Genomic DNA, 13,379 nt, shown 5'->3' with positions numbered 1-13,379 from the left:
TTACTTTTCTGCCCCCGACAAGCTACATTTACTGCCACCCTACCATCACAGTTTAGAGAATTAGGCCTTGAAATATCTGATCAATACCAGCATATGACCTAACCTGCACAATCACATCTGCTGAGCCCTAATCCTGCATTTAGTATGAAGATTATCATGAAACAATCTGCTGTGATCTCTGGTTTTTAGTTACAGTTACTCTGGCCAATAGCTTGAAAAATATCTCTAAATACTATATGTGTAAGTTTCTAGTATGCCCTGAACCACAGAGTGAAAACAATGAGTTTGTTTTACAATCACCTCTCCAACACAAAAGCCTTGTTGACAAATATATAATCAGGCCAGAAAACCCCAGAACCACTGAGTGAACCTTCTAAAGGCTTCCTTGGAACAAAACATAAATAAAAAGAACAGAAAGGATGTGCAGCCCTCTCAGGGCATCCTAGCATCCCCCTGAAAGCTTGAACAGAGACAGGGGCTGCACACCAAACACCCCAAGGCACATACACAATAGCATCAGTATCAGACACCAAACTTTCTGAGCAAGATGAAGGAAAAGGGATGGAGATTTGAACAAGACTTTGTGCTTTGAGAATAACTTCACAGGCAGATTAGGAACTTGAGGTATTCCAGAAACGTTTGGTTAAATATTCTGACCTACATTCACACCAGATTCTCAAATTCCTTCAACCAACAGGCACAATGCTAATGAAATCTGTGCTTGAGAATCATCACTCTGTATTAGGATTGTAACAGCAGAAGCTCAAAAAAGGAAAACAAAAAAGCATTAAGAAGAGATCAAGCCACACCTGGACAACAGTGTTTTCAGACAAACTGTTCCTATGCATACCAGACTCTGGACTGATTAAAGAAGGACACAAAGTTCTTCTCCTAGGTAACAAGTGACAGGACAAGAGAAAATTAGCTCAAGCTGCACCAGAGGACATTTAGCTTGGATTTTAGGAAAACTTTTTTCATGAAAGGGCTGTCAAGCATTGGAACAGACTGTTCAGGGTAGTGGAAGGGTCATCATCCCTGGAAGTGTTCAAAAAAACCATGTGTATAAGGCACTCAAGGACATGGATTAATGGTGAACATGTGGTGGTGCTGGGTTGATGGTTTGACTTGGTCTTGGAGGTCTTTTCAAACCTTAATGATCCTGTAAAAGTAGTCAAGAGCATTTCCTTTAGGCTGAGGACTGCTCTCCCAGAGGGAAGACACTGATGTCTGCTATCACTGATAGGGAAAGTTCCTCCCCCAGGTCTGAGAGCAGAACTCCTGCAAGCACCCTCTGACCCATCTCACTCTGCAGAACCACCAACACACACAGATCATGACCATCTTCCTTCCTCTCATACAAGAGTCTTACATGTAAGAGTGCCTTAGAATATAATATAATTTCTTTTAAAATCATTACTGTACATATATCTTGGAGGAAAGATATCTGAAAATTATATACACAAGGTGTGCAGCAGGCACCACACATAAACAGGCACATTTACGAGTCATAGAAAGCAAGAGACATTAACACACAAATTACAAAGCCAAAATGTTTTGTTACCACTTGTGGTGTGGCCTTACTTCCTTCAGATGAACCCCAACCTGCAGAGGCAAGTTAGATTAGGCAATGGCCTGTGACTTTTTTGTGTAACTACACACAACAGATACTGCATAACCATTACACTTCAGCAGGATGTTCAGACTGAACAATTCCACCAAGACTTAAGACACAAGAAGTACTGGAAGCCACCAGCTGGGCTCATCAGTCCCACTCACTCTTGGGATGGTCCTGTGCAGGGACAGGAACTGGGTTCAATGATCCTTGTGGATCCCTTTCAACTCAGGATGTTTTTTGATCCTAATAAAATTCCTCGAGCTCCCCAAGGTTAACTTACAGCTCTTTCTCAGCTAGACCCAACTGCACTCACATTTCTCCATGTAAACTGGACTAGCATTGGGAATAGGTGCACCTCATGTTTGAAAAGGCTGAGCCAGTGCTTTAAGATATCCACTCACTTGTATCCCATAACAGAACCACATTCCTGCTCACCGCTTCATTTCAATGAATCAGAATTGGAAATTACGTGCAGGAGACAAACAAGGATGGTGGAACAGCTTTTTACCTTGTCATGTGTAACTCAGTGACTCACTACACACAAACCCTCAACTTTCTGCAAACAATGCCAATATACATGAGCCATTGTCCACAGGGTTATTAGTGCACTGTAATTTCATCTTCTATTTAATACATCCATGTTCTGGAGAGCAGACTTTACACTGGATGGAGGAATTTTCATTAGTCATGGCCCAAGAGCAGAGTGAAACATGTAGGAATAAAGGGCCAGCACAGATAACTTAGAATAACCCTTCCAATTCTGTGCAGAGAACCAAGCAGCATCACTTGTCACAGACACAAAACATCTGTACACTTCTGCTCTTACAAGGTGAGGCACTGGAACACAGATGCCCCATCTCTAGAAGTGTTAAAGGCAGGTTGGACAGGGCTTGGAGCAACCTGGTCTAGTGGAAGGTGTCCCAGCCCGTGGCAGGGGGCTGGAAAAGGATGGTTTTTAAGACTTCTTCCAGTCCAAACCATTCTGTGACAAAGAGGTGAGAGACTCCACTACACAAGGTATCAGTATCAGCACAAGGAGAGGCTAAAGCCTGCCAACATTCTTCCCAGAGGGTGCCCAAATGTTTGGCTCAGAGACACAGCTCTGAGTGACCCCTACAAACAAAAACCCCAGGGTCTGCCCATGCCAGGGAAAGCAGCAGGAACACAGTCCCAAGGACCCTTCCTAGAGCCGTATTTAAAGAAGGAATTTCAGAAACCAACATCACTCCAGCCAGATTTCAGAACACTGCTCCAAGCCAATTACAGGGACACTTAGAGGAGCAATGCCCATGACTTTACACTGCAATGATGGGAGCACCAAATACTCATGGAACCAGTGGAGAAGCCCTGATCGTTCCCCAGCTGCCAGGGAGATCAGATACCACAAAGTCACAGCTATTAGATGGAACAACTGTATGCATGTTCCACCTACACCAGGTGACAAACAATGAATGTTCAGTCTAATTTACTTCTCAGAGTTTTTATTAAAAGTTTACTTTATCTGGCATTTTGTTTTTTGTGGGTTTGGTTTTGACTTCCTTTTTTTTTTAAACAGCTGTGGTTCACAATGATCTTCTAAAAATAATTAACAAATTATATACACCTACTCCAAGGCAACTTAAACATCAGAATGTTTCCCTGTCTCCATCACAGTTTGTTTTAATTCTTTCACTCCTGCCCAGATTTTCCTTTCCAGAACAGTGCTCAACCTCCTTACCCACAAAACAGATTAATATGGACACAGACTCTAAAAATAAAAAAAACTCACCCATCCCAAAACATTCGTGCTGATTTTCTCTACTTGTTTAATATTGCATTTTTTCAAACAAGGAAACTTAGTTAGATAGACTTTATGAAAAATCTATTTCTCAATAGTCACTTCAGTAAAACCAGGAAATGCAGCCAAAGCTAAAGCAGTGCCCTGAAACCTGATTTATTTCATTGGAACCACAAATCTCTGTTTGACTGAAGTCAACAGGCCTTACTGTTAAGAAAGCTGGAAAAAATACTTATTTCTGAGAACTACAGGTGAAGTTTCCTTGCAGGTATTCCAGCCAGATAATAGCTGCAGAACAGCCAAACCAGATCCCTCCTCTGTGAACAAGGTACCTTGTCCAAGGCTTAGCACACTCTTATTTGCATCTCTGAGACATAAATAATCCAAAGACTAATATGAGCCACACCTTCAGGCTTGCTGATGAAAGCACAACAACAAATTTAAAAAAAAATGTTAAAAAAGAGGTAAAAAACATTCCAAGACAGATACTGAAGTCCATATAGCTGAATACTTACATAGATTAACATTTGTTAAAACTGGTAAATGTTCCAAAATTGTATTTTGGTTAATTTGAAACAAGAGACGAATTTTATTTTTTATGTTAAACTAATTTAGGGTTGATTTCAGCTTCAGAAAGTGTGTTGTACTTAAGGTTCCAAGTAGTAATAATCTGAATTGTTTGGCTACTGATATAAGCCAGGTTGTTGAGTACTTCCAGCCAAGAATTCGACTGTATGCCACAAGCACAGAACTGTGCCCACATGGCAATGAAAACAAAATAACCAAACACCACTGATTTTTAAGTAAGACTTTGTGAATTCCAAATCAATCCTGTGATCAGTCACAGATTAAAGATGCTAGTTGAGGTTAATTCCAATTATTCAGAGAAGAGATTTGGCCCTGCCCAGTCTTGGGGAACGGGACACCACATTTGACCTGCACTGGTTTCCCAGGGATGTTCAGGAAGGCTGAACAACTACTGTCAACATGCACCCATGGGTATTTATCTGAACTTTTGAAATGAAAGATAAAATATATCTGCCAAAGAACATCACTCTTGATCACCTCAGAAAACAAGGTACATACATGAAGTTTATGAAAATGAATTATCAAGCAGCATTTACTGAGGTAATATAAGAGTTTGCATGCTTGGCTTTTTTTATTACAGGAAAACCACAGGTCTAATTGAGATGAAGACTCATGATACTACACTGTGTCAAGAAACAAAATAAGAGACAACTACCCACCTAAAGCACAAGACAAAATAGTGGAAAATCTAAGCACTAAAAACTTCCTCACTCATGAAGCTGGCAGCTGAAGAGACGCTCTTTTCTCAAAGCTTTGAGGCTTGTTGGACAATCCTCCAGGATTTTCAATGCTGTATTTACCATGAGCTTAAATACATTAATCTAATGAGCAGCTGGGAAAAAAAATGTGGTTTTGTTTTACCTTCAACTGAAAGCTGTGTGGCAGAGAAGCACAGGAAGAAGAGAGAAGGTTCATGACTGTTTCATTAAAAGTAATAAGAATTTCAACTTCATTAACACAGAAACTATAGTCTGCTTGTGAATAAGACTGAATCTAAAGAGGTGTCAGCCAGCACTATGATACTCACTGGGCCACTCCTCATGTACCTCTGTTCTGAACTTTGGTTTTAGTAGGTGGCCATAAAAAAGATTTACAACACATTTCATTTAAAGAGACTCATCTAATATTTAAGAAAGCATCACAAGTCTAGGTCTTTCCTAGTCCTAGCAAGATGCTGATGGAATATGATGTCAATGACATACATGCAAGTCTTTCTCTGGAGTTGTAGTTACTCAACATTTTTGTCCATTAATCAATTTCTGTACACTTGATTTTTCAATCATACTGAACATAAATAAAACTCTAATTGTTGCCTCCACAGAATTAATTATAAATTATTCCTATTACAAGTTTTATGTTTTTCTAACTGTAAAAGATAATTGCTGCCCTATGAGTGCAGAAAGGCATAGGGTACACAAGGACCCAAGAAGGAATTCATTAGCAGTAAATTGCAGGCACGTCAGTACGTGTTCTATCACTTTGGTTATCACCAGTGATAACTAATTTTTCCACTTTAAAGGTCTTTTCCAGCTTCCCAGCACAGCCAAGACCAGCCTAAGTCTCTGCATGGTGAGGGATCAAAGTCACGTAGCACTGGTCAGTGCATCTTTGATCGAGGTTTTAGGAGGTTCTCTGGCAAAGACACCAAAGCACAAAGACACACACCAATCTTCAAGGATTTTACAACAGCTGGCTGCTGCTCATCTTCAATTTGAGCTCCAGAACTGGCAACTGCATGACAAAGTCTTACAAAGTGTCACCTATAGAAAACAGATCACAAAATTTGGGAATGAAAATGTAAGACAGAGGTTAGGTAGTTGAAAATTATGGCAGAAGTCGAGTGTCCATCACTCCTTTGGCCCTGTTTTAGAGGCCCACATACTAACAGTAAGGTGCTTTTAATAAATAGAAACCAGCATCTGCAACTTCATTTAACACAAATTTATTTTGGCTTTACAATAACTGCTAGCATCCCCACTTTTGTGGTGACTTCAGAATTCTAATTACTTTCAATGGCTATCCAAAGCCAACACCTTGACACAGTTACATTCCTAAAAGCCCACCTCAGATTCTAGAAACAACAGATTTCTACAATGGTTAATCCCGTTTCACCTACTGAGTTTACAGAAAATTATTAAAAGGATGAAAAAACCCACTTCAAAATACCAGTTATTTCTGGAAACAAGAAGCAGATGTTCTCCTCTGTTTGGCTCAGCTGTGCTACAGTACAAGAGTGCCTTTGTTATGCTGTCAACAATAATTTATTTTATTTATTACAGCTATTTCATAATGTCTATCAATGTACCATTTGTGCATGATTTACATGCACACAGATCTATTTCTCTACATCTAAGCCATCAAGAAGCATCACATACACGCTCCAAACAGCAGACACTGTCATGACACAATTCTGCAAATTAGGTTTTTTTCTCTTTCCACTGTATTAATAAAAAGGGAACAGGAAGAGAAGAAAGAATTAGTATTGCCAAATGAAGTCGAATTAACATTAATCAAGAATTACTGCAAAAAGATGAAGTTAGGAAAATACAAGAGCTCAGAGTATAAAAATAAACTCCAATTCTTTGAAGTCAAATAAAAGCAAAGCTTTCTGAGCCACAAAAGTAAACACTGTCTAGAACAAAGTCATGAAGAACTAAAAAGATACTATATTGGGAAAAGGTTCCATTAAAAATGGAAGAGAGCTGCTCACGGGAGGGGAGGAGAAGGAGAGACAAAGAAAAAGGAGCACAATCATTTGCTGTTTGGCCCTATCAACCACTGAGTGCTTATCTGTGGCAGCATGAACAACTCCCCTAAAGACCAACATCAGAGCCTTTGTATGGATCTGATAAGGAATTCTGGGCTTCAAAAAAAATTAAATATCTAATGAGAGCACACACATGGTGGCATAAGCATTCATCCTTCCATTCTACTGCTTTGAACTAAAGATTTTCTCCTATTAGAATATTCCCAAATTACCAATTTAATATCCCCACCTGTGACAAGAAACACTGCACAGAGAATCCCATATTCCCAAGCAAAAACTGGAGGATCTGCATGTATAAACACTCACAGATTTACCATCACATAGGCATTTGCATAACCTTGGGAGGAAAATGCATATATTAAAATATTAAACAAGTGTAAGAAATTGTATTGTTTAAGTATAGGTATGATGATTTTTTTTTTAAGTATCCAGCTACTGCCCGAGTTTCCTCCCTCTGACAAGACAGAAGGGACGATTTGTTAGGATAACCTACCATCAAAACTAATATCTGAGAGATTACCCATAAATTCTGCACTTTCAGGCCATACCTGAGAGATAGGTACACAGATTTATTTCCAGTGTCAGCACAGGGGCAGAGGCCATCAGGGACCCAGCAAGGCAGACATCTGAGTAAATGGGACTCACTCAAATCCCAGAGCAGCACCTGCTACATACACGGGCATCAGTCCGTGTATGATTCTGGAACTCTGTCCACATGAGAAGTCACTTCCACCACATATAAGCAATATGCACCTCCAATGATGCACCAAAAGAGAGGAAAGGGAGCAAAATATTTGCCAGCTGGCAATAGTTCCAAAAAAGATTTTAAACAGAGTAACACAACACTGTGTTACTTAAAAAAAATACATAAAATATGCATACATACATAAAATTACATTAAAATGTATGCATCATTAAATTTTTGCTACAGTCCCTACAAATTCATCAAAATAATTCCCCCCTGGCAAAATAAATAGAAGATTACATGTTCATCTTCATGAAGATGCATGAAGTATCTGAGCAACAACAACTAAAAAAAAAATCAAGTGTGTACATGCCTAATATGCATAACTTGTACACTTTAACAATTAGCAAACATTGGAATGTTACCACAACACTGAAAACTTGCCCTAACACAGATTTTTCCAAACAAAAATATTTGTAGTATCAGGAACTAAAACATTTACTTGAGCAAGACAGTGAGGTAAATTTCAAAATAAGTAAATTATAGAAATTTTTTAATATCTCCCTGCTTAGTTTTGCAATTCTTAGAAATTAAAACGTTTTGTCAAGGAAAAAACCTACAATCAAAATCAGATGGATAATTGTACTACTTGTAAGCAAAATGTGGCCTGTGGAGTGTTTATCTGTATTTTTCCAGAGGCTGGGCAGATGACAGGAATGAAGCACCAGACCATGCTACTGATCAGCACAGCCCCAACCCTGTAATTTGTAATAAATACCCAGGTAAATTGCTCATATAAACTGCAGGATCAGAAACAGAGATGGGGGCAGAAGGGGGCTGAAAGCAATTAAAACTCTTGTGGTTGAGCAGCTCTGGCTTATCATAAAATACCAATGGTGGCTCGGGGAATTTGAGGGGGTTCCTGCACAGAAACGCAGTCAAAGGGCACAAGCAGCCCCATGCAGCTGATTTCATTGTGGGAGGAACTGATGATACCTTCCCACCAGAGTAGGAGGGGAGAAATGAAGCCACACACACATTAGTCTGTGCACAACTGGATACTTCAAGGCAGGAGTCACCAGATTGTTCATCCTGTGCAGGGACACCCGAAATTTGGGTCTGGTCCTAATGACTGACCCGAAATCAGACCCGAAATTTGGGTCTGATCCTAATGGCTGCGCTAAACAGGTTTCAGCTTCCCTGCCCCAAGTCTTGCAGCCTACAGAGGAAAGGGGACAAGTCAGGATGTTGAGATAAATAAATAAATGTATAAACAACATTGCAATTGTTTTCTCCAGTTCACTCACCACCCTATCTGTCCTCACATCCCAAAGCAGATGTTGGGAAAATCTGTCAGTATGACTGTGACAGGGGATTCCCATGCTTTGTACCCGAGCAGGTAACACAGCTCCAGACTGGGCACCCCCAGGTACACCCTGCTATCAAATCAGGGAAAAGCTTCTCTTTCTAAATGTATGTAAACAAAAGTATCCTAAGGAAAAAAAAAAAAGTGGTTTAACTGTAATTATCTACTCAGCAACAGGGAGCAAGAACCGAGGACCCAATCCTGCCAAGTTTTAAGTACATGTTTAACTTTAATCACAAGTAGTCTCACTGTGCAGTGTCTCTAAAATTAGCCTGCCAAAACAGGGTCAAATTAACAAGGGAATTTAGATTTTTAAAATCATTTCAGAAGTATTATTACTTAGATAGCAAAGATTAGATTTTTTTCCCACAATTAAGGTACCTTGGCAAATTCAAACCTGCGCACGACACTCATGTCACTCTCAATGGAAATTTACACAAATGCACACAAACCCACAAGCAGCCAGTCATTGTGATATCTGACAGTTTAACACTACAAGGTTAAGCAAAATAATTATTTTAAGGCCATTTTAGCCAAAACAAAGTGACAACCACAAGGAATCCCATGATGGCTGCTGGGGGAAAAATTGGGGATGCCCAAAAAAAAAAAAAAAAAAAAAAAAAAGCCCTACACAGCCACAGAGGTTGGTACAGCAAACAGGAGCAGTGGTGAGCAGGGGTTCTGAGCCAAGGCAGATTACCTGTTCCCCACAGTCCAAGCCATGACGAGCCAGCACGGAATGCCAACTCCTGAATGACACTTCTGTGATGAACCCAGTTGCCCAACACTGCAAGCCACACTAGCAAAGGAATTTTGCTAACTGAAGACTCCAGTTGAAGAGAAAGAAAGCTCTGAAGCAGGAGGGGAGTGCTAAAACTAAGGAAAAAAGAATGGACACTGAGACAGCCTCATCATTAATTTAGAGACACAAGGAGGAATGCGCCGGATATCCCAAAGCAAGCAACCATTGGGACTGAACATCTGTATTTCACTCACTCAGCCGACTTGAAAGGGAAGTAGGGACTCTGTCCTGCTAGGATGAACCCCGGAGCAGCCTCTGAGCAGCTCTCTAAGTAGCCCTTCCATAATTAACTTATAAGGAAGACCAGGCAGGACATTCTGCTCTCCATGAAGTACCAAGGGAGAACAGATGTTTCCCAGTCTCCAAGGGAAAAACTCAAGAGTGTATCACTTCATAGCACTAGTTCTCGAGCACATTAAAAAAAAAATCTCAGCAAGGGAAACGAAGGAAGGCAAAGGGTAAGTAAGCAAACAAACTCCAATCAGACCTTCAACAAATGCAAATGATATCAAACCTCTTTCATTATTAAGTTAATGCTCCATGACATTACCATTCCCAAAAATACATGGCTGATTACAGAGTAGCTTGTGGGGAAGGGACAGAGAAGGCAGTTAATTGGAAAATGCGTTTTATTGTAGCTTACCAGCCTCACACATTTCTACACTCCCACTCACTGCAGAAACATCTTTATGAAGTCTGGGCAGCATAATTAGTTTGGTTTTGTTTAAATCTGCATCACTGTACAGGTAAGCAAAGCCTTTCAGCTCCCTAACTTTTCCCATAAGTTTTGCATCACTGAAATATGCATCATTCTACTTTTCGCTGATCTACTTCTTGTTCTTCCTACAACCGGCCCGAAGCACTTCATGAAGCGCCTTGTGCCTGTACCCAGCGTGTTACTGGGCGTTTAAACCTCTGCTGGTCCCGAGAGAGCCAACTTCGGAGAGAATCAAATAAATAACCGAGCTCCAGACAGAAGTTTGTGCGCCAGCCCGGTCTGTGCGCGCACCGCAGATCCCGCGCTGTCGGAACACGGATTTACGCAAAGGAAAAGTGAGAAAGTAAATAAAAGGACCCGCTGGGAAGGAGCCGGAGCCGCCTTACCTCCGGAGTCCGCTCGGCGGGCTTTTTCCGCAGCGCCTGTTTGATCCTGGGCTCCACCGGGGCGCTCATCCTCCAGCCCGGCGCCCCCCGCCCCGCGGCGCCTGGGGAGCGGCTGCGGGGCGCTGCCGCGGGGCGCGCCGCGATCACAGCGCGATCACAGCGCCGCGGCCCGCCGGGGCTCCTGCCCGGGCTCCGCCGCGCTCCGGGCCCGCGGGGGACGCACCCCGAAACGCTCCCCGCGCCGGGGCCCGGACCGGGGGAGGCCGGGGCGGGAGCGGGGCCGGGCGCGGTGCCCGCCGCCGGGCTGGCTGCTCACCAGGCGGGCGGCGCTCGGGGCGCCTGGGGCTCAGCGGCGGCGGCGGCGCTCGGGGCGGGTGGCGGCGGCTCCCGGCGCGGTCCCGGGGCGGCCGGCGCCGCTCCCCATCGCGGCGCGAGCGCTCCGTGCGCGAAGTTACCGGCCCGAGCGGGACTCCCCGCGCGCCCGGCCCCCGCGGCTCCGCCCTCCGCGCCCGCACAAAGCGATGCGGACGGGCGAGTTGTTCCGCGGCGCGGCGCCAGAGGGTCTGGAGAGAAACCCCGCGGGCGGGTACGAGCCCGCGTCTCTCCTGAACACGCCGGGAGTCGCCGGCCCCGCCCGGACCCCCCGCCCCGGTCACCGGCCGCGCATCCCCCGGTACAGAAAAGCGCGAGAGCGGGCGCTTTAACCCAGAGAATCAGCAAGAAGAGCGAGGGGCGGGGCGGAGGGGGAGTGGGCGGGGCTGTAGTGAGCTCCGCCCCCACGCGCCGCGGCGTTCGCAGGGGGCGGGGCCGGCGGGGCGGCGCGGAGCGAAGGCTCGCGAGGGTTGGGCGCGGCCGGGCGCATGCGCGGTGCGGCCGTGCCGAGCCCTCAGGAGGCCGCCAGTCTCTGTCGAAAGTCGCTTTGTGCTGCTTGGGCACCCGATATGAAGCGCGTTCTTCAGCAACTACAGCCGAAAGAAAGCGTTTTCTGCAGCACTTGGGAGCAGAGTGCCCGTGAGGCATCACAGCAGGCATGGTGTCATGGCAGCGCTCCCGCGGAGTTTGCGTGCGTTCCCCCTTTCCCTCACGCTGCAGTTCATGGAATGTTCATTTTCCTCCGTGGCTCCTGAGCTGCTCCGAGCCTTTGCCTTAGGTCGCTTCTGCAGGACCGGCCCCATCCTCGCCGTGCCCAGTGAGGATTGCAGAGCCCGCCCGGCCTCGGTCCCGCTGCCCCGCCCGGCCTCGCCGGAGACAGCTCGGCATTAAATACAAATAAGGAATACTTTAGTAAGGAAAGCGCTGCCACAGCTCGGGGGTCCTGTGGGGATTTACAGACTCCTTCCAAGCCCTGCACTGCTGGCCCTGACGGCCGCTCGGGGACAACAGGAAGCAGCACATACCAAACACACATCGCAAGATTTTCCTTCCTATTACAAGTCTGATTCTGTAAATTTATGAGATCAAAGCTTTGCAGGCATACAATTTGTGTTTGCCCTTTTGCTTTTTCCTCTTTCTTTCCTAATAACCAAGAGCGTTTTTGTTCCTGCCCTTTCTCCAGCTCCCCCTTCCCGTTCTCTTTACTACTTGCCCTTTATGGCACAATTACCTTTGTTGTGCTCAAGGACTTGATTGTCCCTTCCACGTTGTTTCATAATATTTCTACTGTTTTCTTAAAAAAAATCTCAGGAAATACGATGTTTCCTCCAGCGCAGACTGTTCTGATGCTGTGCCTGGTATCACTGCAGGCACAACAGCCATGGGATGGACAGCAAGGATCTAAAGCAAAGCTACTCTTAACATCCCAGTCATTACACCTCATACACAACAGAGAGAATATGAGATGCTCCCAAAACTGACAGGAAAGACACAGGTTTCAGTCTCATGAAGTCTATCAAAACTCATTTTCTTTTTTTTTTTTGTTCTCTTTGAACTTCTGTTGTAAATGTAAGATTTCCAAATATCAGGTCTATTATTCTTCCAAAGGTCAGAAGTTTGTACTAGTTATTTGGCAGAACATGTTATCCTCTTTCAACTTTAGTACATAAAATATTGTTTCCAGTGGTGTGGGAATCTTCAGAGATTCCCTGCCAGGAACCAAATGGAAAAGATAGAGAGAAAAAGTCCTCCTGAGTAACTAAGAAGAAAAGAAGAAAAGAACTGAAACGGGAATCCTTTTCTGTTAGGAGATTCATTTTTTTTTTTAATCCCAGATGTAATAGCAAATCAAGAGCTTTACCAGCTCAGTTCATTTTTAAAGATTGTGTAAAAATTAGTCAATACTCTCCAGGTGCAGGTGGCTGGGAAAAAAACTAATTAATAACTAGCAAGAAAACCCCAGATTTTGGTGAGATCTACGCAGTCACAGTTCTCATGGATCTGAAATCATTTAAGCCCTATTGGTTTTTAGAAGGGAACTCATTTTGTCACCTATTCCAGCTGTTCAGCATTCCTACAACAAACTTAACACAGAAGTGGACACTTACCATGGGAATAAAGTTAGTAGCCTAAAAATTCCTTTAGCACAGAAATTCACATCCTGAACGCCAGCCTAGGCACAGGAGCAGTGAGGGAGCCAGCAGTATTCCATGGGAAACAAAGTTGCCATTCCAATTTAATTGCTTGGCTCACCTTACCCATGAAACAAGACTTCTCTCACTCCAAAAGCACCTGAATTTCTA

The 13,379-nt window shown here is 43.7% G+C and overlaps 1 protein-coding gene across 13 annotated transcripts in view; it reads right to left on the bottom strand.

The window, feature by feature from the left end:
• RAPGEF6 (Rap guanine nucleotide exchange factor 6) overlaps nucleotides 1-11,372 on the bottom strand; it is a 122,737-nt gene extending 111,365 nt beyond the window's left edge. For 3 of the 13 annotated variants that reach the window (XM_071443196.1, XM_071443189.1, XM_071443198.1), the window contains exon 1: nucleotides 10,705-11,366. In XM_071443196.1, coding sequence (XP_071299297.1) covers nucleotides 10,705-10,773 — 69 coding nt within the window. In that variant the 5' untranslated portion in view covers nucleotides 10,774-11,366. Of the gene's footprint in view, nucleotides 1-9,498; nucleotides 9,642-10,704 lie in introns of those variants that run through there. The other 10 variants (XM_071443185.1, XM_071443190.1, XM_071443186.1 and 7 more) reach the window with 9 other exon arrangements.
• Between the last annotated feature and the right edge of the window lie 2,007 nt (nucleotides 11,373-13,379).

Source organism: Agelaius tricolor, unplaced genomic scaffold, assembly GCF_023055355.1.
Source record: "Agelaius tricolor isolate 1412-34295 unplaced genomic scaffold, bAgeTri1.0.p SCAF_18, whole genome shotgun sequence".
In the NCBI taxonomy this organism is placed as follows: domain Eukaryota; kingdom Metazoa; phylum Chordata; class Aves; order Passeriformes; family Icteridae; genus Agelaius; species Agelaius tricolor.
This window is presented reverse-complemented; position numbering and strand designations above follow the sequence as displayed.